This window comes from Bos indicus x Bos taurus, chromosome 11 (assembly GCF_003369695.1).
Source record: "Bos indicus x Bos taurus breed Angus x Brahman F1 hybrid chromosome 11, Bos_hybrid_MaternalHap_v2.0, whole genome shotgun sequence".
Lineage (NCBI taxonomy): Eukaryota > Metazoa > Chordata > Mammalia > Artiodactyla > Bovidae > Bos > Bos indicus x Bos taurus.
Window position 1 is genome coordinate 29558470 of NC_040086.1, and position 22923 is coordinate 29581392.

The window sequence follows — 22923 nt, forward strand, 5'->3', positions numbered from 1 at the left end:
GTTGAGTTTTAAGCCAGCTTTTTCACTCTCCTCTTCCACCTTCATCAAGAGGCTCTTTAGTTCCTCCTCACTTTCTGGCACAAAGGTGGTGTCATCTGTGTATCTGAGGTTATTGATATTTCTCCCAGAAATCTTGATTCCAGCTTATGGTTCATCCAGCCCAGCATTCCTCATGGTGTACTCTGCATATAAGTTAAATAAGCAGGGTGACGATACACAGCCTTGACATAATCCTTTCCCAGTTTGGAACCAGTCTATTGTTCCATGTCCAGTTCGAACTGTTGTTTCTTGACCTGCATACAGATTTCTCAGGAGGCATATTAAGTTAGTTTAATAATAATCCCTCCTTTTAACCTGATTGCTTAGCTTCCTTCTAAATGGGAGATAAGAATATGAAAGGAATTTATTTGGCATTTCTGAAAAGGAATCTGGTTTACTAATGTAGCACTTTTTAAACCTTAGGCTTATATAAAGCTATAGTTTAAAATCTGGCTGGTTTTTGTGTTTTGGAGATATTTTCTTTAAATTTGGTTTTTATCAGTTTTTCAAAGCAAGGTAAACTCTGTGGTAATTATTCTACCATCCAGAGGTAAAAATTATTAATATTTTGGTATATGTTGTTTCATTCTTTAAACAAAATTATAGAAGGTTAGTTCTGTTTAACACGTGCTTTGATAGTGAAGACTTGTTCTAATGTAGTTCATGTATTAGGGAATAATGGAGCATAATGTCAGTTTTATGTTGCTTATATACATTTTTGTCTATGGGAAACACTAGGTGAATGCAAAAAATTGCACCCAGCTGAACTGAGCAGTGTAGGAATACACAGAACGTACACTCAAACATACTTGCACCCTCAGATGTCTGTGACCTCAGTTCCCCGCGTGTGTCGTAGCCGCACTTGCTCGTGTCTGGTGTTACAACTGGTGCTCCAGTTTAGATGCCTCACCATTCACAGAACTCATGAGCTGCAGCCTTTTGGAGTCCATCTCAAGAAGCAGACTTTGTCTTTTGTGAGGTGAAATGCATTATTTATTGTAGTATTTATATAGTTCCTATCAAAACTGTACAATTGTTCCTATCATTAAGAAAAAAATTTTTTTATGAATTTTTTCTTTATTTCTTTATGGAAGTATAGTTGACTTACCCAGTTAGTGTCAGAGAAAATCACTTGGTATGGTGGGAACCTCCACACAGTTGGTGACCAGAGATGAACTAGTGTGTGTAAAGGAGACAGAGGAGGAAGACTCACAGATGGGAAGGAAAACGGGGAAAACTGAGTTTTCCTTTACAGTCGTAACCCCTTAAGATTATTTTTTCCTTCCTCTCACACATTGATTTCTATAGCAATTTTCTCATCTCATCTTTTATTAGAGGATAATTTAAATGTCTTCTTTCTTGTCTTCCCATTGCTGCTTAGATCACTACCTTGACTATCTTCAGTCTTATCTTCAATGATAAAAGCTTTCACATTCTTGAGTCAATATTCATATTATCTCTGCATTTCTATTCTTTCAATCACCAAAATACACTACCTGATCACCATAATTAAAAGCAAACAACGTTGGTGAGGATGCAGAGAAATTTTCTTGTAGAACTTGTGACTAAAACTATAAATCAGTAAAGCCTTCCTGGAAAAATAACTTGTCAAGGTATAATTACTTGCCATTCAAATGCAGACAAGAGGGCAAAAGTCTAGAGGGATAAAAATAATTAACAGAGGTTTTTCTTCTAGAGTTAGATTGGAAGTTGACATTTTTACATTATTACTTTTATTATTAAAAAAAAATGCAGAGCCTAGTGCAAAAATAGTTTCAGGAATTTACTAATAGAAAAACAAAACACCAGAGGTGGGGTGGGGGGAGTACCAGAGAGGTACTCAAACCTTTAAGTTTATGCATAATAATTTCCTAGAACTTTAAAATAATAGTAGATGTTAGCTAAATATAATTTATACATTATAAAGATTTTAAAATAATAAAAATTAACTTTTAATATTTAAATATAATATCAAACCGTAGAGGTTAACTTATAGCAACTGACAGTTGGTACTATTTTTACTATTGTAAAATTGGTACTATTTTTTTAATTAGGTGTACAGTTAGTACATTTTTATCCCACCAATATATTGTTATACTTTTTCATATAGCCAGTTTTGTTATAATGTGACATATGCATCCCTATGCAAAACTTTAATTAAAACCAGTTTACAGGATAAAAGAGGTCAAGATGCAACACTCAGAAACTTCATTAGTGACACTCTGGTCACCAAATGTGTGGAGGTTCCCCCCCCCCCCCAACCCCCTAACACCAAGTAACTTCTGTGACACTGATTGACTACAATTAACTACGATTTAACTCAATCTGACACGATCCCCTAGAGATAGCATCAGATCCCACAGGTTAAGGGCTCACTCCCACAAGACAGCCTCCAACCTTTCCACCCAGTCTAAAACCCAGGTATCACCTGTGCTTCTGACCAACTGGTCCCAGTGACCACCCCTCCCTTGGGGGTTAATTTGCTTGAGCAGCTCACAGAACTCAGGGAAACACTTGGTTATATTTACTGATAAAGGATGCAGATGAACAGCCAAATGAAGAGATATGACAAGTCTGGGAGGTTCCTAAACATAGGCGCTTGTCCTTTGAGGTGGGAGCGTGTCATTCTGATATAGATGTGTTTGCCCACCTGAAAGTTCTCTGACCCCTTCCCCCCACTATTGGGATTTGGGAGGCCTCCTCATGTAGCCACGATCAATTATTAACTCCATTTCCAGCTGCTCTCCCCTCCTTGGATGACAGGAGTTGGGGTTAGAGCTAAACATTCCAGACTCCTAATCATGGCTTGGTCCTTCTGGTGAGCAGCCCACCTCAGGTCACCTTATTAGAATATAAGATGCTCCTATTGCTCTTCTCACTAGGAAATTACAGGGGTTTTAGGAACTCTACCAGGAACCAGGGGCAGAGTCCAGCATATATTTTCTGTTACAGAGACTAGCACAGTGTAAAATGATACTCATAATTAATCAGTGAAATCAGAAGAGAAAGTCCGCATAGGAAAGAAAATTACTATTTTGTCAAAATGACAGTAGTAATAAAGGGAAACAAGGTATGTTGTCAGAGAAAGTATTACTTGCAAATAAAGGAATGGGGACAGGTGGCTGTGATTAGCAAAGGGGATGACATGACCAGAGGATCTGAAAAATAAGAGAGGGCAAGGGTGATGAGGGAGGAAAAGAGGTCAAAAATGTCTTGTGATAAACCATAATGGGAAAGAATATGAGGAAAAGTATATATATGTATGACTGAGTCACTTTGTTGTTTAGCAGAAATTAAACAAAAACTAATAGGGTGACGGTTGGCAGTGAAGGAATAACAGAGATGCCCTTGTGTTGAAGGCTGTTTCTCACAGTGATTGAATTATTTTGTTTACTGTGATTCACTGCACTTCAGCTCTTGGTTTCTTTACTAATTTGGTAATATTTTGACTCCAACCTCATATTTGTGTGAATACTGTAAACTTTAATTAGCATCTTGCCAACCTTTTTTCCACTTACATGAATTTTTAAATCCATTTCATAAATATATTTAAGGGTGAGATAAAGTTTAATTGTACTTAATAAAACTTCTAGCCTGGAATTAAAAACACGAGAAAATTATGTAAATTAGTCATGGGAAGGTGGGCATAGAATAAATTTTTAAATCTTTGTTAGTTGAAACTCATGTCTTTTTATTCCCATATACCAAAATATTTACTGGAACAAGAATGCTAAACTAACTTTATTATTATTTTCTTAATTTATTTAATTGTCTTTTTGGCTGATCTTCGTTTCTGTCACATGGGCTTTCTCTAGTTGCTGCGAGTGGGGGCTACTCTTCATTGCCGTGCATGGGCTTCCCGTTCAGTGGCTTCCCTTGTTGCTGAGCACAGGCTCTAGGTGTGTAGGTGTCAGTGCTTGTAGCACGTGGGCTCAGTAGTTACGGCACACGGACCTAGTCGCTCCACAGCACGTGAGATCTTCCAGGAACAGGGATTGAACCCATGTTCCCTGTGTTGGCAGGTAGATTCGTATCCACTGGACTGCCAGGGAAGTCCCTAATACTAACTTTATAATTAATTTAGACTTTAGGTTGGTTTTTCTGGTCTTAAACTATTTTGGAAAGTCTGACTGAGCAGATCTATGACCAGTGGCAGGCCTTGGACCTGAGTTAGTGTCAGGAGGACACGTGTAAAGAAGCACCTCATATGTTATTCAGAACTTCCCTATAGTTCATTTTGATTTTAGTGTTACTTACTCATTTAACTTGATTAGAACATCTTAGTGTCTTTTTCTTAATCGTTTTGCCAGCCATTTCCACTTATTTCTTAGTTACATTAAATAAGATGTAAATGATTTGAGAAAGATGTTTACCAATAATTTTGGTGCAACTGCAGCCAATTTACCTAGCAGCCTCAACTTTGCCACACACTGATCTAGGAAGGTCTTCTTGTGGTGGGAAGCTGGGGGCCAGTGGTGTGGTTGGCATCTGCCTGTAGTGGATAAGACCAGGCAGGTGACAGATAAATAGTGCGGAATGGTGGGCTGATCAGCTGATGAGCTGGGGAAGTCATGGTCTGACTAAAGTGGACCACTGCTAGTCAGACCACTGATTATCACTGAATGGGAACTCTGACTGAGGATTTCCCATAAAGGCCCATGTTTCAATGTCTACTGTGAATTCTCCTCTCTAAACTCTTCTTTGGTGTTTTCTCTGTAAAATGGCCCCAGTCATCTGCCCAGTAGCCTAAGCCTTGGGAATCAGCCTTGCCTCGTGCCCCTGTCTCGTTGCATTCACTTAGTTACCAGGTCCTGTTGGTATCGCATCATATATGTTCTTCACCTCAGACACCTTTCCATCCCACTGCCAGCTGCCTAGCCCAGGCTATAATCCTTTCTTACCTGAACTACTGTCAGCCTCCTAATGCTTTTGCTGTCTTTTGCCTTAGCACTCTCTAATCCATTATCTGCTTCAGCCAGCTGTCTTTCTTAATATGTAAATATATTTATATGTAAAAATATAAATGTCATTAGCCCTTCAGGGGTTTTTCACTGCCTTTAGGATTAGAGTATGAGCTGGTTTGAAAGGCCCCTCATAGATAGGCTCTGCCTATCTCTGTCTTTCCTTTCTCTGCTAGTACTCATTGCCAGTGTTTCTTACACTTTTTGACTATGACTCAAAGTAAGATTGGAGAAGGAAATGGCAACCCACTCCAGTATTCTTGCTTGGGAAATCCCATGGACAGAGGAGCCTGGTGGGCTATAGTCCATAGGGTTGCAAAGAGTTGGACACAACTGAGCAACTAACACTTCCACTTTTCACAGTAAGATATACGTTTTCATTTGACTCAGTGCACTCCCGTGGGTGTGTCTATGCACTGTTAAGAAACAAAATTCAACTGAGTAAATTTTAAAGATCTTACTGGCTTTATTCAACAATTCAGAAACGGGGCAGGAGATAGAAAAGACCTGTATCTGACAAATTGAAAGACTTTCATAGGCAGAAGGGAGCAGAAACAAGTTAATTTTGACAAAACAGCTAGCTGGTTATGGTAAGGTCTCTTTCCTTTAGGGAGATTGTAGGGGCCTATCAATCAAGCACATTATCTAACTGGTGCTGATCAGGTGATTCCCAATTGACTGGCTTAAAATTCCGTTTCTGGGAGAGACAAAACTATAATTAAGGTAAGCCTTGATTTGATGACCTGGGACTTAGTATAAGCAACTCCATTTGGGGCCCATTGTCTTGTTTTTAACAATACATAGATACTGTATTCAGTGTCTATAAAAACAAATTATTATGTTATAAATAGTATTAACTGAAATAATATATAAAACTTGAAACAAATACAATGTACTTTGACTTTTTTTTTTCCTGTCAAAAATGCTAAGATTTTTAAATTTTATGTTGGAGAAAGGTCTGCAGTTTGAAAACACAAATTGCATTTGTTTTTTGTCTATTCATGTGAACTTGAACATCCTCTGGACCTCATATATACTGCACAATCATCAGCCTTTGTATGAGCTATTCCTTTAGATTCAGACATTTTCCCCTTCCCGTCTCACTTGGCTTTGTTCTCTTCATCTTTTTTTTTTTTTAATGTACTTTAAACCTTTTTTTAAAATATAAGTTTTTTGCTTTTGGCTGTGCTAGGTCTTTGTTGCTGTGGTGGCGTCTTTTCTCTAGTTGTGGCGATGGGGCCTACTCTTCATTTTGGTGCATGGCTTCTCTTATTGTGGAGAACGGCCTCTAGAACGAGAGGGCTTCAGTAGTTTCTGCTCCCTGGGCTCTAGAGCACAGGCTCAGTCGTTGCGGCACACAGGCTTAGTTGCTCCCTGTCATGTGGGCTCCTCCCAGATCAGGGATCGAACCTGTGTATCTCCTGCATTGGCAGGTGGATTCTTTTATCACTGAACCACCAGGGAAGCCCTGTTCTCTTCATCTTAGATTTTCACCTTTACAGTCATTTCTTTGGCTAAGCCGACCTTGTTCCTACCTTTGGGTACACTCCTGTCCTGGTTTTATTTCCAAAACCTTCCTGTATTTCCCTGTTGTTATCCTTGCTTGTCTTCCTTTGTAATGAGTTTATCAGAAAAGTACCAACATTTTATTTTGGGGCAATGCACATGTCAAAGTAGTTTTCATTAGTGTTTTTGCCAGTAGAAAATTAACTTTTTTTTGTTTTGGCCATGCCATCTGACTTATGAGATCCTTGATCCTGGACAGGGATTGACCCAGGCCCTGGGTTCAATGAAAGCCCTGAGTCTAACCACTGAAGCCCCAGGGAAGTCCCCTGAAAATTAACTTCTCTAAAGGATTGTCTCCTTAGTATTTCTCTCAATCAGTGGCGTGAACACAGGCGAGATGGAGAAAAGTCCCAGAACTGGTGTTAATACACCAGTTAAGGTTTAGATTTAGAAGCTGGCTTGGGTGTGATTCCAGAATACATCTTAATGAACCAGTTTCTCTTCATAAACTTAGGAGCTTTCAGTCTATCCTGAAATTTGTTCTAATTTTTATCATAGTAAATGATAAAATGTTTGATAGAGATTAGATTATGCTTTGTTTGGGTTGTTACAGAAATGTAAGTATTTAGGCTTATTTAATGACCTAAACATTGCAGCAGTTTCTGAGGCACACAACCACACTCTTCTAAAATTTTTCCTTGTGATGAGAACTCTTAGGATTTCAGTTCAGTTCAGTCGCTCAAGTCATGTCTGACTCTTTGCGACCCCATGAATCGCAGCACGCCAGGCCTCCCTGTCCATCACCAACTCCCGGAGTTCACTCAGACTCACGTCCATCGAGTCAGTGATGCCATCCAGCCATCTCATCCTCTGTCGTCCCCTTCTCCTCCTGCCCCCAATCCCTCCCAGCATCAGAGTCTTTTCCAATGAGTCAACTCTTCACATGAGGTGGCCAAAGTACTGCTTAATAGTTTTCATATACATCATATAGCAGTGTTAACTGTAGTCATCATGCTGTACATTATATCCGTACTGTTTAATTATCTTGTATCTAGGAGTTTGTGCCTTTGGACCTCCTTCCTCCAGCTCTCCTCTCCTCCCAGCCACAAATCTGATCCCTTTATCTCTGCATTATTTTTATTGTTGTTGTTTTAAGATTTCACAGATAAGTGAGATCACCGTTTGTCTTTTTCTGACTCATTTCACTTAGCATAATGCCCTCAAGGTCCATTCATGTCACACATGGCAGTCTTCCTTGTTTTGTTTTTTAATGGTAGAATAGTAGTCTGTGTGTGTATCTGTATGTGTGTGTATGTAATCACATTTTCTCTAACCCTTTATCCATTGGCAGACACTTAGGTTGTTTCCATATTTTGTCTATTGTGAATAATGCTGCTACAAACATGGAGGTGCACATATCTTTTCCAATCAGTGTTTTTGTTTGCTTTGGTTGTATTCCCAGGAGTGAAATTGCTAGATCATATGGTAGTTCTTTTTTTTTTTTTTGGCTGCACTGTGTCTTATTTGAGACATGTGGGATCTTATTCCCTGACCAAGGATCAAACCCAGGCCCCACTGCATTAGGAGCTCGGAGTCTTAGCCACTGGGCCATGAGGGAAGTCCCATGGTAGTTCTGTTTTTAATTTTTGAGGCTCCTCCATACTGTTTTACATAGTGGCTGCACCAGTTTACAATCTCCCCAAGAGTGCTCATGTTTCCTTTTCTCTCATCCTTACCTTTGTTCTTTGTTATCTCTTGTCTTTTTGATTATGGCCATTTTAATGAGCCTGAAGTGTTACTGTGGTTTTAATTTTCATTTCCCTAATTTTGAGCTTCTCTTCATGTATCTATTGGCCATTCATATATCTACTTTAGTGAAATGTCTATTCATGGCTTTTGCCCATTTTAAAATCGGATTAATTGGGTTTTCTTTTTGCTATTGAGTTCTGTTAGTTCTTTATCTACTTTGGATATTAACACCTTATCAGATAAATGGTTTGCAGATATTTTCTCTCCTTCCATAGGTTGCCTTTTCATTTGTTGATTGTTTCTTTTATTATGCAGAAGCTTTTTGGTTTGATGTAGTCCCTTTAGTTTATTTTTAATTTTATTACTTGTGCTTTGGGTGTTCTATCCAAAAAAATCATTGCCAAGACCCATGTCAAGGAGGTTCCCCCCCATGATTTCTTTTAGAAGTTTCATGTTTTCAGGTCTTATCCTGTTTAAGTATTTAATCCATTTTGAGTTAACTTTTGTGAGTGGAGCACTTAAGGGTCTAGTTTCATTCTTTTACGTGTGAATATCCAGTCTCCCCAGGATTGTTTACTGAAGGCTGTCTTTTCTCCATTGAATATGTAGCTGCATTCTTGAAAATGAAATCTTCAGGGAGTCATAAATGAATTTTTAGGGGCTGACAATGAATCTGGAGTTCTTAGAGATATTATTGAATTTGATTACTTAAGACATTCCACATTTTGACAAATTAAGAAGCTAGCAATTATTTCCCTGTGTGATCTTTGTTATCCTTGCTAGATGAGTATTGCGTGTATCAGAACTAATGACCAGTGACTGACTGCTTCTTTACTCCTTTGCTCCCTTCATAAAGTCATTCATTGAGGAGATGGTTGTCAGTTGCCTGCTTTGTGCTGGGCATTGTTCTGGGAAGTACAGTGGCAGATATGACAGATAAAGTCTGTCTTTATGGAGGTTCTGTAATTGTGGAAGAGTAAAGACAGACAAATAAATGAGCAAGAACTTCAAATAGTACAACAAAGAAAGCATAATATTTTCATGTGATAGAATAACTTGGCTAGGCCAGGAAGACACTAGTTATGGTGGTTGAAGATGGCCTCTCCATGGAATTGCTGTTTCAGGTAAATCTCAATGATGACAGAGAGCCGACTGTTAAGATATAGGGGAGGCTAGTGGGAGTAGCTAGAATAAGTGCCTACAGCTTAACTTGTTGAAGGAGTGAAGAGAAGCTAGGGTTGTCAACCATAGAGATGGAGAATAAGGGCACTGTTAGGAGGTGAGGTCTTTTGAGGTTTTTAACATTTTTATGCTTGGACCCTTTTGACTTCCAATAAAGCCTGTGAACCACTTCTCAGAATAATGTTTTTAAATGCATAAAATAAAACACATAGAGTTAAATAGGAAGCCATTTATATTGAAACACACTTATCAAAATATAAAATATTCTTGAGAAATATGTGCTTTTTATTAATGCATTAAAAAACGTGGTTTGGGTGAAGTTCTACTTTAACTTTGAACTAATGAGTTTAAATGTTAAAGTTATCTAGTTATCTCCAAAAACTGTGATATGAAAACGTTTGGAATTTTAGTTGATTCAGTTCAGTTGCTCAGTCGTGTCCGACTCTTTGCGACCCCATGAATTGCAGCACACCAGGCCTCCCTGTCTATCCCCAACTCCCGGAGTTCACTCAAACTCACGTCCATCAAGTCAGAGATGCCATCCAGCCATCTCATCCTCTGTTGTCCCCTTTTCCCCTTGCCCCCAATCCCTTCCAGCATCAGAGTCTTTTCCAATGAGTCAACTCTTCACATGAGGTGGCCAAAGTACTGGAGTTTGAGCTTTAGCATCATTCCTTCCAAAGAACACCCAGGGCTGATCTCCTTCAGAATGGACTGGCTGGATTTCCTTGCAGTCCAAGGGACTCTCAAGAGTCTTCTCCAACACCACAGTTCAAAAGCATCAATTCTTCAGTGCTCAGCTTTCTTCACGGTCCAACTCTCACATCCATACATGACCACTGGAAAAACCATAGCCTTGACTAGATGAACCTTTGTTGGCAAAGTAACGTCTCTGCTTTTGAATATGCTATCTAGGTTGGTCATAACTTTCCTTCCAAGGAGTAAGTGTCTTTTAATTTCATGGCTGCAGTCACCATCTGCAGTGATTTTGGAGCCCCCCAAAAATAAAGTTGATTACAAATAAAATAATACTGTGTGATTTACTACTTATATTAACATTGGAAGGTACTGATAATACTACTGTGATTTATTACTTACATTAACAGTGGAAGAAAATGCTTGGTTCCAGTTAGAGGTTACAGAAAATGAAGATGAGATTAATTTCTCTTTGTTTATGTACTACCTTGAATTCAAGGATCTGTGTACCTTTAAGACCCTAGGATAGATCATGTAGAGCTTTTCAGATTGTGGTAGCTAGTTGAAAATGGAGTATATGGAAAAACTCAACGGTGCCCATCAGTTGGTGAATGAATAAATAAAATGTGGCATATCCATACAATGGAATATTGTTCCTCAGTCAAAAGGAATGAAGTACTGATGCATGATACAACATGGATGAACCTTGAAAGCATTATGCTAAGTGAAAAAATGCAGTCACAGTGTAATATCCTTTTATATGAAAAGACCAGAAGAAGCAAATCCATAGAGTGGAGGAGTAGTGGTTGCCTAGGCTTGAAGGGGTGGCAGGGGGTTGGAGGAAAATTGTAAGTTATTGCTAATGGGTGTAGGGTTCCTTGTTTCTTTTGAGAGCAGTGACAGTTTGAAAATTGATTGTGGTTGTTATTGCCTAGATCTGTGAATATACTGAAAACCATTGAATTGTATACTTTAAAATGAAGAATTGTTTGGTATATGAATCATATCTCAATAGAGCTGTTATTTTTTAATTAAAACCATAACCAGTTGGAGGGGGGAACCAGCTGAAATTGGCACCTAGGGCTCAGTACAACTTACGAATAGGGAAAGGAATTCAAGATGCTGGGGAATTCCTTGGCAGTCCCGTGGTTAGGACTCTGAGCTTTTTACTGCTGAGGGCCCAGGTTTGATCACTGGTCAGGGAACTAATGTCTCCCTAGCCACGTGGTGCAGCCAATAGATAGAAAAACCAATAGAGAAGAAGATGTGGTACTTAGACACGGTAGAGTATTACTCAGCCGTGAAAAGGAATAAAATAATTCCATTTGCAGTGATATAGAGGGACCTAGAGATTGTCATATAGAGTGAAGTAAGTCAGAAAGAAAAGAAGAATATTGTATAATATCACTTGTATGTGAAATCTAGAGAAGTGGTACTGATGAACTTCCTTGCAGAAGTAGAGCCACAAATGCAGAAAGCAAACCAGTGGCTATCAAGGAGGAGCAGGGCAGGGCGGGACGAGTTGGTAGACTGGGACTGACATATATACACAACTATATTCAAAGTAGATAACTAACGAGAATCTATTGTATAGCACGGGGAACTCTACTTAGTGCTCTGGGATGAACTAAATGGGGAGGAAATCCAAAAAAGAGGGGATATATACGTGTGTGTAACTGATTCATTTTGCTGTACAACAGAAACTAACTTAACACTGTAAAGCAATTATACTCTGATATCAATTAATTTATTTAAAAAGATGCTAGATAAGGCTTGCAGGATAGGGAGCAAGTGAGCAGAGAAGGGACATTAACTGAGAACAGCTCCAGCAAGTGGGCCTGTGTGTGAGGGACTAGAGGAAATATTCTGAACTTTGTACAGGTGTTGCTACAGTGATACTGCTTGTGTTTTTTCAGGAAACCTTAACCTTCTTCAAAGTCATGTGGTAGAAGAGAACTTAACAGAAAAAATAGTGATAAGGTAGACCTCAAAATATATGAAAAATTTTAAATGATTGCTAACAAAAGCGTTAACAAACTTTAATGAAGCCTACTGTAAAACAACTATACTCCAATAAAAATTAATTAAAACAAAAATAGTAGCCTACATAAATCTCCATTGGATTTGTACCCAATATCAGTATCAAGTGACTTGAAGCTTTTAAGTTTGGGACTCTTTTTTTTCCCTCCTTTGAGGTGCCCTTCAGGGGCATTTACTTCAAATAAAGGTCAGTTTCAACCAAGTTAAAAATCTGTACCAGGGAATATACAGTTCAGTTAGAAAAAAAAATTTTTTTAAACACTGGCAGATGTTTTTGTACTCTTCATCTATATTCAGCCTTTCTACATATCTTATAAGAATGTAGATATACATGTCCACTTTTCATAGTGGAAAGTATAATGGTTAAGCCAGCTATCGTGAGGTCAAGTAGCTGTTGCCAAGCTTACTCTTTAATTGTGGGAAAGCTTGGCCTTGATCTCTTCAAAACTTTAGTGGTCTGGAGGAGAAATCATTTGTGAATCTGTGCTAGCACCCTGTTTTGCTGCCATCATCCCCCTCTTAACCAATCGCATGTGAGCTAATTCAGACTAAAGAACCAGACATTGTAGCACAACAGACATTATGTGGGCAAAGTGTTGTTTACGGACTGTCTAAATAATGTTTCACACATATGTACTGTTTTCTCAATATGTGTAGAGACTGTTGTGATTAATAATAATAAATGAATTCTCATAATTGTTTGACTGCCATCGTAGCTTTTTCATCATCTTCCCAAGAGCTTCCCCTACTTCTGTAAAGGCTGGTAACTGCTGCTTTGGAGTAAAATGCAGTATGCTAGAGATTGCTTTGGAGAAGGCAATGGCAACCCACTCCAGTACTCTTGCCTGGAGAATCCCAGGGACAGGGGAGCCTGGTGGGCTGTCGTCTATGGGGTCGCATAGAGTCGGACATGACTGAAGCGACTTAGCAGCAGCAGCAGCAGAGATCACTTGCAGAGTTCTTCTAAAGGAATTTACTGGATATTAGAAAAAAAAATTCTGTGTTACAACCAATAATAATACATGATAACCATTGCTGAGCTTCTATTAAGTCTCAAGTACTATATATACTAAGTGTTGTGTATGGTGGTCTACTCTTTCATCTTCTGGGTAGCTGTTGTTACTACTTCCATTACAATAGACAAGGAAAAGGCGGCTTCAGATCACAGAGCCAGTAAGTATGAGAGCAGGGATTGGTTCCCAGCTCTCTACTCAGGCCTTTCAAGCTGTAGATTCTGTTGCTTCACTTACTCCTCCTCACATGATTTCCCAGCATGTGCTTTTAAACAACATCAAGCAAAGTTCCAGTGTAAATACGTGACTTGATTTAGCCTCTGTTAATTGGAACACTGTATTACTAATGGAAATTAGGGGTTTATAAAGTAAGTTAGAGATACTTTATTTTAATAACGTTGACTTGGGATTGTTAAATCTGCAAGGAAACACAGTTCATTTGGTTGTAATTAATGTCACGTTTCTGTATGTAGCACTGCTTATGAAGGAGATTACAGGCTTGTGGGGGCTTCCCTTGTGGCTCAGTTGATAAAGAATCCACACCAATGCAGGAGACCTGGGTTCGATCCCTGGGTTGGGAAGATTTCCCGGAGAAGGGAAAGGCTATCCACTCTAGTATTCTGGCCTAGAGAATCCCATGGACTATATAGTCCATGGGGTCGCAAAGAGTCGAACACGACTGAGCGACTTTGACTCACTCTTTCACAGACTTGTGGGGGAGGCACTGTTTTATTAGTAGGGGGTTTTGAATGCCAGACCATTTCCCTTTGCATATAAGTCCTAAACACGTTTGAATTAAGATATCCTACTAAGTAACTGCAGAGATCTGCTGCACAGTTTGTACTTTTTGGGATCAAATGCTGCTCATTATAATTAGATTTTTATGATTTGTAGTTTTGTATTCTTAAAAATAGGACCTACTTATTTACTTTTCTTTTTCTTTCTTTTAGGAAAACATCAGGCATTGTTTCTGGCAGTTTTTGTGACTCCTCTTATTGATCTTCGTTCTGACTTCTCCAAGTTTCAGGAAATGATAGAAACAACTTTAGATATGGATCAGGTATGCAATATACTCTTTAAAACAGGCACAAAAATAATTTTGAAAAGCAAAGGCACATCAGAAAACTCCAGATTTCTCTTATTAGTGTTGAATTGTAGCACTTGTAGGGCCCTTTTGAGACAGTGTATGTAAGAATGAGTGATGAGAAAAGGTTTTTAAATTTTATTTTTTTAATAAAAATCATTTCAGTGGATAAAAATTAAGAAGGGTTAACAGAGGAAGTGAATATTGGGGATAAGTGCCCTGTTTAAAGAAAATTTCATAAATAAAAGATTTCACATTTGCAAGCTGAGTTTTAATTCTAAGAAAGAACCAAAGTTATAGTCATTGAAAAGGGACAGGGTATAGAGGTAAATATGGAAAATAAGAGATGTCAGCTTCTCTTGTTTATTTCCACGTAGGGAAGGTCTTTGGGGGAGGAGGTGAGAGTGAGTGTATCTCTAGTAGTCATTATATACTGAAAAGTTAACCATGACTCTGCATACTAATACTGTGAAATTTTTCTACACTGCATTTTCTGTTAAACGTGATCATGCAAGGAATACGTGCTTCAGTTCAGTTCAGTCGCTCAGTCGTGTCCGATTCCTTGGAACCCCATGGACGGCAGCATGCCAGGCTTCCCTTTCCATCACCAACTCCCGGAGCTTACTCAAGCTCATGTCCATCGAGTTGGTGATCGTCCCCTTCTCTTCCCGCCTTCAGTCTTTCCCAGCATCAGTGTCTTTTCAGATGAGTCAGTTCTTCTAATCAGGTGGCCAAAGTATTGGAGCTTCAGCATCAGTCCTTCCAATGAATATTCAGGCCTGATTTCCTTTAGGATTAACTGGTTCGATATCCTTGCAATCCAAGGAACTGCAAGAAGCTTGAAGAGCTCAGTTGGTAAAGAATATGTGCTTACATTATTCTTATTAAATGATAGTTAGATTCTTTGCATTCTTCTTAATAACTAGATTAATTGGAGTTAACGCATGACATATGTGATGCTGATTTAATTTTTTGTTGGATAATTAACTGAGATTCAAAATACTAAACCACATTTACTCTATGCTTTTTAGGTTTTAGAAGTGAAAGAGAAGGAGTGTGTGTTTGTATAGGTATAAATGCTTCTTTTCTGGTATTATTTTGTCAGTAATAGGACAGTCTTTTCCATTTACTTGTAGGTTAAGCAGTTAGGAAACTTGCATCATTTTCACCCGTTGTTTAGGAAGACTTGTGTTTTAGTTCTTGTTTCCTCTGTAATATCACTTTTAGTGGAATGATTTTAGGTACATAATTTTTAGATCATTGGGAGCCTAGCAGTCTATTTTATGTTTTAACAAGCCCTCCAGGTGATTCTGATACATGCTTAAGTTTGAGACCCACATATTTTTAATGCATGGAGATAGTGGCTTCAGTTCAGTTCGGTTCAATCACTCAGTCCTGTCCGACTCTTTGTGACCCCATGAATCGCAGCACGCCAGGCCTCCCTGTCCATCACCAACTCCCGGAGTTCACGCAAACTCACGTCCATCAAGTCGGTGATGCCATCCAGTCATCTCATCCTCTGTCGTCCCCTTCTCCTCCTGCCCCCAATCCCTCCCAGCATCAGAGTCTTTTCCAATGAGTCAACTCTTTGCATGAGGTAGCCAAAGTACTGGAGTTTCAGCTTTAGCATCATTCCTTCCGAAAAACACCCAGAGCTGATCTCCTTTAGAATGGACTGGTTGGATCTCCTTGCAGTCCAAGGGACTCTCAAGAGTCTTCTCCAACACCACAGTTCAAAAGCATCAATTCTTCGGCACTCAGCTTTCTTCACAGTCCAACTTAAGGTGGCCATAAAGGGCAGAATCAATTGTAGTATTTCAGCAGAGCTTTGCCTAACCTCTGGGTTTTTTCAAATGTGGAAACATCTATAATGACATGGAAAAGCTCAATTCTTGCTTTTCCATCTCTCTGTTTTAGTCAGAGTGTTGTTGATCATCAAGATCTACACATTTATTTTCTTTCATTTTAAGGAATATTTACAAATATCCAACTCTCCCCAGTCACAGGTGAGGCCACATCCTTAGCTGTGGGGGGAAAAGGGGCATCAGTATCCAGATGTCTACAATCTTTGGATTTTAGGAGCATGTGAGTGTGTGAGACTGTGTGTGTTTGTATATGTGTCTGTGTAGGCATAAATGCTTCTTTTCTGGAATGATTTCTTAGTGACAGGGGAATCTTTTCCATTTATATGGGGGTTAGTGTTCTTGAGGATAGTTTTCCAGAAAGATATTTAAAGTACCAGGATACAAATTTGTAAAGTGCTTTTCTTTATTTGATGTTTTTCTCCTTATAAATGGAACACGTAATACTAGAACAAGAGAAACAAAATGATACAGGGAAATACAAAGGCAAAAATTACTATCTTTGATCTTTCTCCTTCCCTCTTTTCAGATGAACAGTGTAATAGCTGGTGTTCTTTCTTCGCTTCCATTATATTTTCCTTATTGTGGATTAAGGATTTTTACTTTGATCTGAAATACTTGACACATACCTGTTAAACTTGAATTTGCTGTGACTGTAAAATAGTAGTCAGTGTCAGTTCTTGAATGATGCTGCCAGAAGAGCATTTAAAGATTTTATAAATGTCTGGAAGGAGTGAGTCAGAAAGGAAAACAGTGCAATAATTGGATATAGACTGGAAAAAGAGAGGTCATTTTTCCTAATTTCATTGCTATCACTTTAGATATGACAAGTCCCAGTTTTTAGATCTGAAGATGGAATATTAAGTAGTTAACTTTGTAGGGGAAGAAAGACTTGTCTTCTTGCAGGTTCACTGTTTGTTGTTGTCATTCAGTCTCTCCGTCTTGTCTGACTCTTTGCAACAACATGGACTGCAGCATGCCAGGCTTTCCTGTCCATCACCAACTCCCGGAGCTTGCTCAAATTCATGTCCATCGAGTCGGTGATGCCATCCAGCCATCTTGTCCTCTATCTTCCCTTCTCCTCCTGCCTTCACTCTTTCCCAGCATCAGGGTGTTTTCCAGTGAGTCGGCTCTTCACATCAGGTGGCTAAAGTATTGGAACTTCAGCCTCAGCATCAGTCCTTCCAATGAATATTCAGGATTGATTTCCTTTAGGATTGACTGGTTGAATCTCCTTGCAGTCCAAGGGACTAACTCCAGCACCACAGTTCAGAAATTCAAAAGCATCAATTCTTTAGCGCTCAGCCTTCTTTATGTTCCAACTCTCACATCCGTACATGACTACTGGTAAAACCATCAGATCAGATCAGATCAGTCACTCAGTCGTGTCCGACTCTTTGTGACCCCATGAATCGCAGCACGCTAGGCCTCCCTGTCCATCACCAATTCCCGGAGTTCACTCAGACTCACGTCCATCGAGTCAGAGATGCCATCCAGCCATCTCATCCTCTGTCATCCCCTTCTCCTCCTGCCCCCAATCCCTCCCAGCATCAGAGTCTTTTCCAATGACTCAACTCTTCGCATGAGGTGGCCAAAGTACTGGAGTTTCAGCTTTAGCATCATTCCTTCCAAAGAACACCCAGGGCTGATCTCCTTCAGAATGGACTGGTTGGATCTCCTTGCAGTCCAAGGGACTCTCAAGAGTCTTCTCCAACACCACAGTTCAAAAGCATCAATTCTTCGGGGCTCAGCCTTCTTCACAGTCCAACTCTCACATCTATACATGACCACAGGAAAAACCATAGCCTCGACTAGACGAACCTTTATTGGCAAAGTAATGTCTCTGCTTTTGAATATGCTGTCTAGGTTGGTCATAACTTTCCTTCCAAGGAGTAAGTGTCTTTTAATTTCATGGTTGTAGTCGCCATCTGTCGTGATTTTGGAGCCCCAAAAATAAAGTCTGACACTGTTTCCACTGTTTCCCCATCTATTTCCCATGAAGTGATGGGACCGGATGCCATGATCTTCGTTTTCTGAATGTTGAGCTTTAAGCCAACTTTTTCACTCTCCACTTTCACTTTCATCAAGAGGCTTTTGAGTTCCTCTTCACTTTCTGCCATAAGGGGGGTGTCATCTGCATATCTGAGGTGATTGATATTTCTCCCGGCAATCTTGATTCCAGCTTGTGCTTCTTCCAGTCCAGCGTTTCTCATGATGTACTCTGCATAGAAGTTAAAGAAACAGGGTGACAATATACAGCCTTGACATACTCCTTTTCCTATTTGGAACCAGTCTGTTGTTCCATGTCCAGTTCTAACTGTTCCTTCCTGACCTGCATACAGATTTCTCAAGAGGCAGGTCAGGTGGTCTGGTATTCCCATCTCTTGAAGAATTTTCCACAGTTTATTGTGACCCACACAGTCAAAGGCTTTGGCATAGTCAATAAAGCAGAAATAGATGCTTTTCTGGAACTCTCTTGCTTTTTCTATGATCCAGCAGATGTTGGCAATTTGATCTCTGGTTCCTCTGCCTTTTCTAAAACCAGGTTGAACATCAGGAAGTTCACGGTTCACATATTGCTGAAGCCTGGCTTGGAGAATTTTGAGCATTACTTTACTAGCGTGTGAGATGAGTGCAATTGTGTGGTAGTTTGAGCATTCTTTGGCATTGCCTTTCTTTGGGATTGGAATGAAAACTGACCTTTCCGGTCCTGTGGCCACTGCTGAGTTTTCCAAATTTGCTGGCATATTGAGTGCAGCACTTTCACGGCATCATCTTTCAGGATTTGGAATAGCTCATAGCTTTGACTTTAATAGGACCTTGGCAAAATATTGTCTTTGCTTTAATACATTGTCTTGGTTTGTCATAGCTTTTCTTCCAAGGAGCGAGTGTCTTAATTTCATTGCTGCAGTCACCATCTGCAGTCATTTTGGAGCCCCTCAAAATAAAGTCTGTCCTTTTCCAGTCCTGTGGCCACTGCTGAGTTTTCCAAATTTTTGGCATATTGAATGAAGCACTGTAACAGTGTCATCTTTTATAATATAAATTATAACTTTATAATTATATAAATAGCTGGGATTTCATCACCTCCACTAGCTTTGTTTGTAGTGATGCTTCTTTCTAAGGCCCATCTGACTTCGTATTCTAGGATGTCTGGCTCGAGTGAGTGAGCGCACCATCGTGGTTATCTGGGTCATTCAGATCTTTTTTGTATGGTTCTGTGTATCTTGCCACCTCTTCTTAATATCTTCTGCTTCTAAGTCCATACCGTTTCTTTCCTTAATTGTGCCCATCTCTGCATGAAATGTTCCCTTGGTATCTCTAGTTTTCTTGAAGCAATCTCTAGTCTTTCCCATTCTATTGTTTTCCTCTATTTCTTTGCATTGATCGCTGAGGAAGGCTTTCTTATCTCTTCTTGCTATTCTTTGGAACTCTGCATTCAGATGCTTATATCTTTCCTTTTCTCCTTTGCTTTTCGCTTCTCTTCTTTTCACAGCTATTTGTAAGGCCTCCCCAGACAGCCATTTTGCTTTTTTGCATTTCTTTTTCTTTGGGATGGTTTTGATAACCATCTCCTGTACAGTATTACGAACCTCTGTCCATAATTCTTCAGGCACTCTGTCTATCGGATCTAGTCCCTTGAATCTATTTGTCATTTCCACTGTATAATCAATTGTAAAGGATGAGATTTAGGTCATACCTGAATGGTCTGGTGGTTTTCCCTACTTTCTTCAATTTAAGTCTGAATTTTGCAATAAGGAGTTCATGATCTGAGCCACAGTCAGCTCCTGGTCTTGTTTTTCCTGACTGTATGCTGCTTCTGCTGCTAAGTCGCTTCAGTCGTGTCCGACTCTGTGCGACACCATAGACGGCAGCCCACCAGGCTCCGCCATTCCTGGGATTCTCCAGGCAAGAACACTGGAGTGGGTTGCCATTGCCTTCTCCCCTGACTATATAGAGCTTCTCCATCTTTGGCTGCAAAGAATCAATCTGATTTCGGTATTGACCATTTGGTCATGTCCATGTGTAGAGTCGACTCTTGTATTGTTGGAAGAGGGTGTTCGCTATGACCAGTGTGTTCTCTTCGCAAAGCTCTGTTATCCCATGCCCTACGTCATTTTGTACTCCAAGGCCAAACTTGTCTGTTATTCCAGGTATTTCTTGACTTCCTACTTTTGCATTTCAGTCCCCTGTGATGAAAAGGACATCATTTTTTGGTATTACTTCTAGAAGGTCTTGTAGGTCTTCATAGAACTGTTCAACTTCAGCTTCTTCAGCATTAGTGGTTGGGGCATAGACTTGGATTACTGTGATATTGAATGGTGTGCCTTGGAAGCGAACCAAGATCATTCTGTCGGTTTTGAGTTTGCACCCAAAGACTGCAAAACCAGATGAGAAAGAGCACAGATTTTGAGTTCACAGAAAAATATTAATCAAGGAAGCTGTTAGAATTTGGGATGTGTATTGTATCTTAGTAGGGAAGGGGGAGAGGGAGAAAGGGCACTTACTGGAAAGCAAATGGCTTTTAAGGCAGATGAGTGAGCTCTTTGGAGAGCAGATGGAAGATATGATAGTTTTGACTTCCCTGGTTGTGAAACTCTCTGAGAGGACTTAACAATTGAGTTCTTTGGGGGTGCTCTGCTGTTACGGAAATAACGGGGCTCAGAAACAAAGTCTACTCTCATACTTTTGTCTCAGTATAATTTTTATGCCACAGTGATATATTGTGGACCCCCTTCGACATTAAGTTCTTTGCCAGTAAGATGTGAGTTGTGGATTTCCTTTTTTTTTTTTTTTCTGAGTAGATTATTGAGGTTAAACTTAGTATCAGTTAGGACTTGTATTTTTTTGCAGGTAATCTAAACTCAGTACATCTTGGCTCAAAGGGTTGCTTTATTCAGAAGCTCTGTGAGCCCATCAGAGAACTTCATTTCTTGATCTTTTCTACTTTTTTATGATTTAAATTTTAACCTAAGGCTGGTTTCTCTTTTGGCTCTAAGATAGTTACCTACCAGTAGAAGTTCATGCCATATTCCAAGAACGATTTCTGCAGTTTGCCTTGATGGGACTATTTAAGCAGTGAGTGTGGCCAGAGAAATAGAATGTGGTTATGGGCCTAAGATAACCAAGGGTACATTACTTCTCTAGCTGGAGGCCACAAAGTAAGAGCACTACTGGGAGGGGGGAAGGAGAGGAGTCACTGTTGTGACCACCAGGAGTGTCTGCTAGGATTCTGCCCTGTAACTGTAGACTTTCATGTTTTATAGTATGATATTGTCTTTTAAATAAATCAGATTCCTAGTTAAAACCTGTCTAGAGTCTCTAGGGAGGTGACTTACTATAATATCTTTATTCTCAGTTACAAACTTTTAAACTTAGCTTGGGTTATAAGGTGATTCCAACCCTTCACTGTCATTGTGGATATTTGTGATGAGTTTAGGCATTTCAATTACATGACTCAGAACCACTTTGAGAAAACCTCAAGAGAATATCAGTCGTTTTATGTATGATTTCATATTTTCTAGCTGTGCACTTAGGAATTCATGTGATGAGGGGAGCAGTCATTTATGTGAATGGTTGGGTTACTTTTTATCTTTTCCTAGAGGCTTAGCTTTTTATATAAATGCATCGCTTGTTTTTGTGGCTGCTTTCCATAAATTTTATGGAATGATTTTCTGTTTTTGAAGTGAATGTAGAGCAGAACTACCATAAAGCAGGGTTCAAAAATAACAATGATTTTTCACAAAAAGTAAACAGTTTTAGTTTATTGGGTGATTCAGTGGGATGTATGGAATTTTTAAACCTTTCTGTACGTATTTGGACCATTTTATCTTTGAATCTTAGTTTTCACATATACTCCTTACTGATATTTCATCTTGGAAAAGTACTGACTTTAGATAAATTTTTATTGAAAATCCTGGGACAGAAAATTGAAATTGTTTTTAATAAGCCACAGTTGAATAGTTCTGATACAACTATATCATTGTAGATATATAGAAGTTTTAAAGATGCTGCATTTATATGCAGTATACTTTAAAGTTTTTATACTTGGAAATGAAAAAGAAATACAAAAAAGCAAAGTATTCCTATTCTCCCACCTAGAATTAACTGTCAGAACCTACTGGCATTTTTTCTTATAGTTCTGCTTTAAAAAACACAGGACTAGGGGTTGTCCCTCTTGGTCCAGTGGTTAAGACTCCCTGTTTCCAATGCTGGGGGCGCAGGTTTGATTCCTGGTCAGGGAACTAACATCCCTCATGCTTCATGGCCAAAAAATAAAAATAAAACACTGTTTATGTAAAACTGATACCTATATAAAGCATTCACACAATGCAGAAAGGAAGAGAGATGGAAGTTAAAATATCCCCCACATCTATCACCCAGAGATAACTGTTACTAAAATTAGTCTGTTCTCAAGTATGAGCAGGATTGAAGGTTTAGAGAAGAGACGTTGAAATTTTGCATTTTAGTCCCTTACAATAAAGTACTGTCCTATTCAATCTCCTAGTAGTGCCCCCATTGAGACATAGCTAATGGTCTTTTTATGGTTATATGCAGACAGATGCATAGATAAATTAGAGCAGGAAACTCATACTGTAGATGTAACTTTTAATTTTAAAAGGGTCTAACCTAATGGTTTTCAGTGTAATAACAACAAAAAAATTACTGGAGGGAATTGTTTAACTTCAGTTGAATGATTTTTCACCATAAGAGAGGGAAAATAATCTAAAACATAGGTTAAAGAAACTTAAATTAGAAAAGATTGAAGTTTCTTTGACAAACGTGTTTCA

At 39.1% G+C, this 22923-nt stretch overlaps 1 protein-coding gene across 1 annotated transcript in view; it reads left to right on the forward strand.

Moving 5' to 3' along the window:
* The window catches only part of MSH2 (mutS homolog 2), an 80158-nt gene that overhangs the window by 30464 nt on the left and 26771 nt on the right, over positions 1-22923 (forward strand). The window contains exon 8 of the mRNA XM_027555197.1: positions 14137-14246. Coding sequence (XP_027410998.1) covers positions 14137-14246 — 110 coding nt within the window. The remainder of the gene's footprint in view (positions 1-14136; positions 14247-22923) is intronic.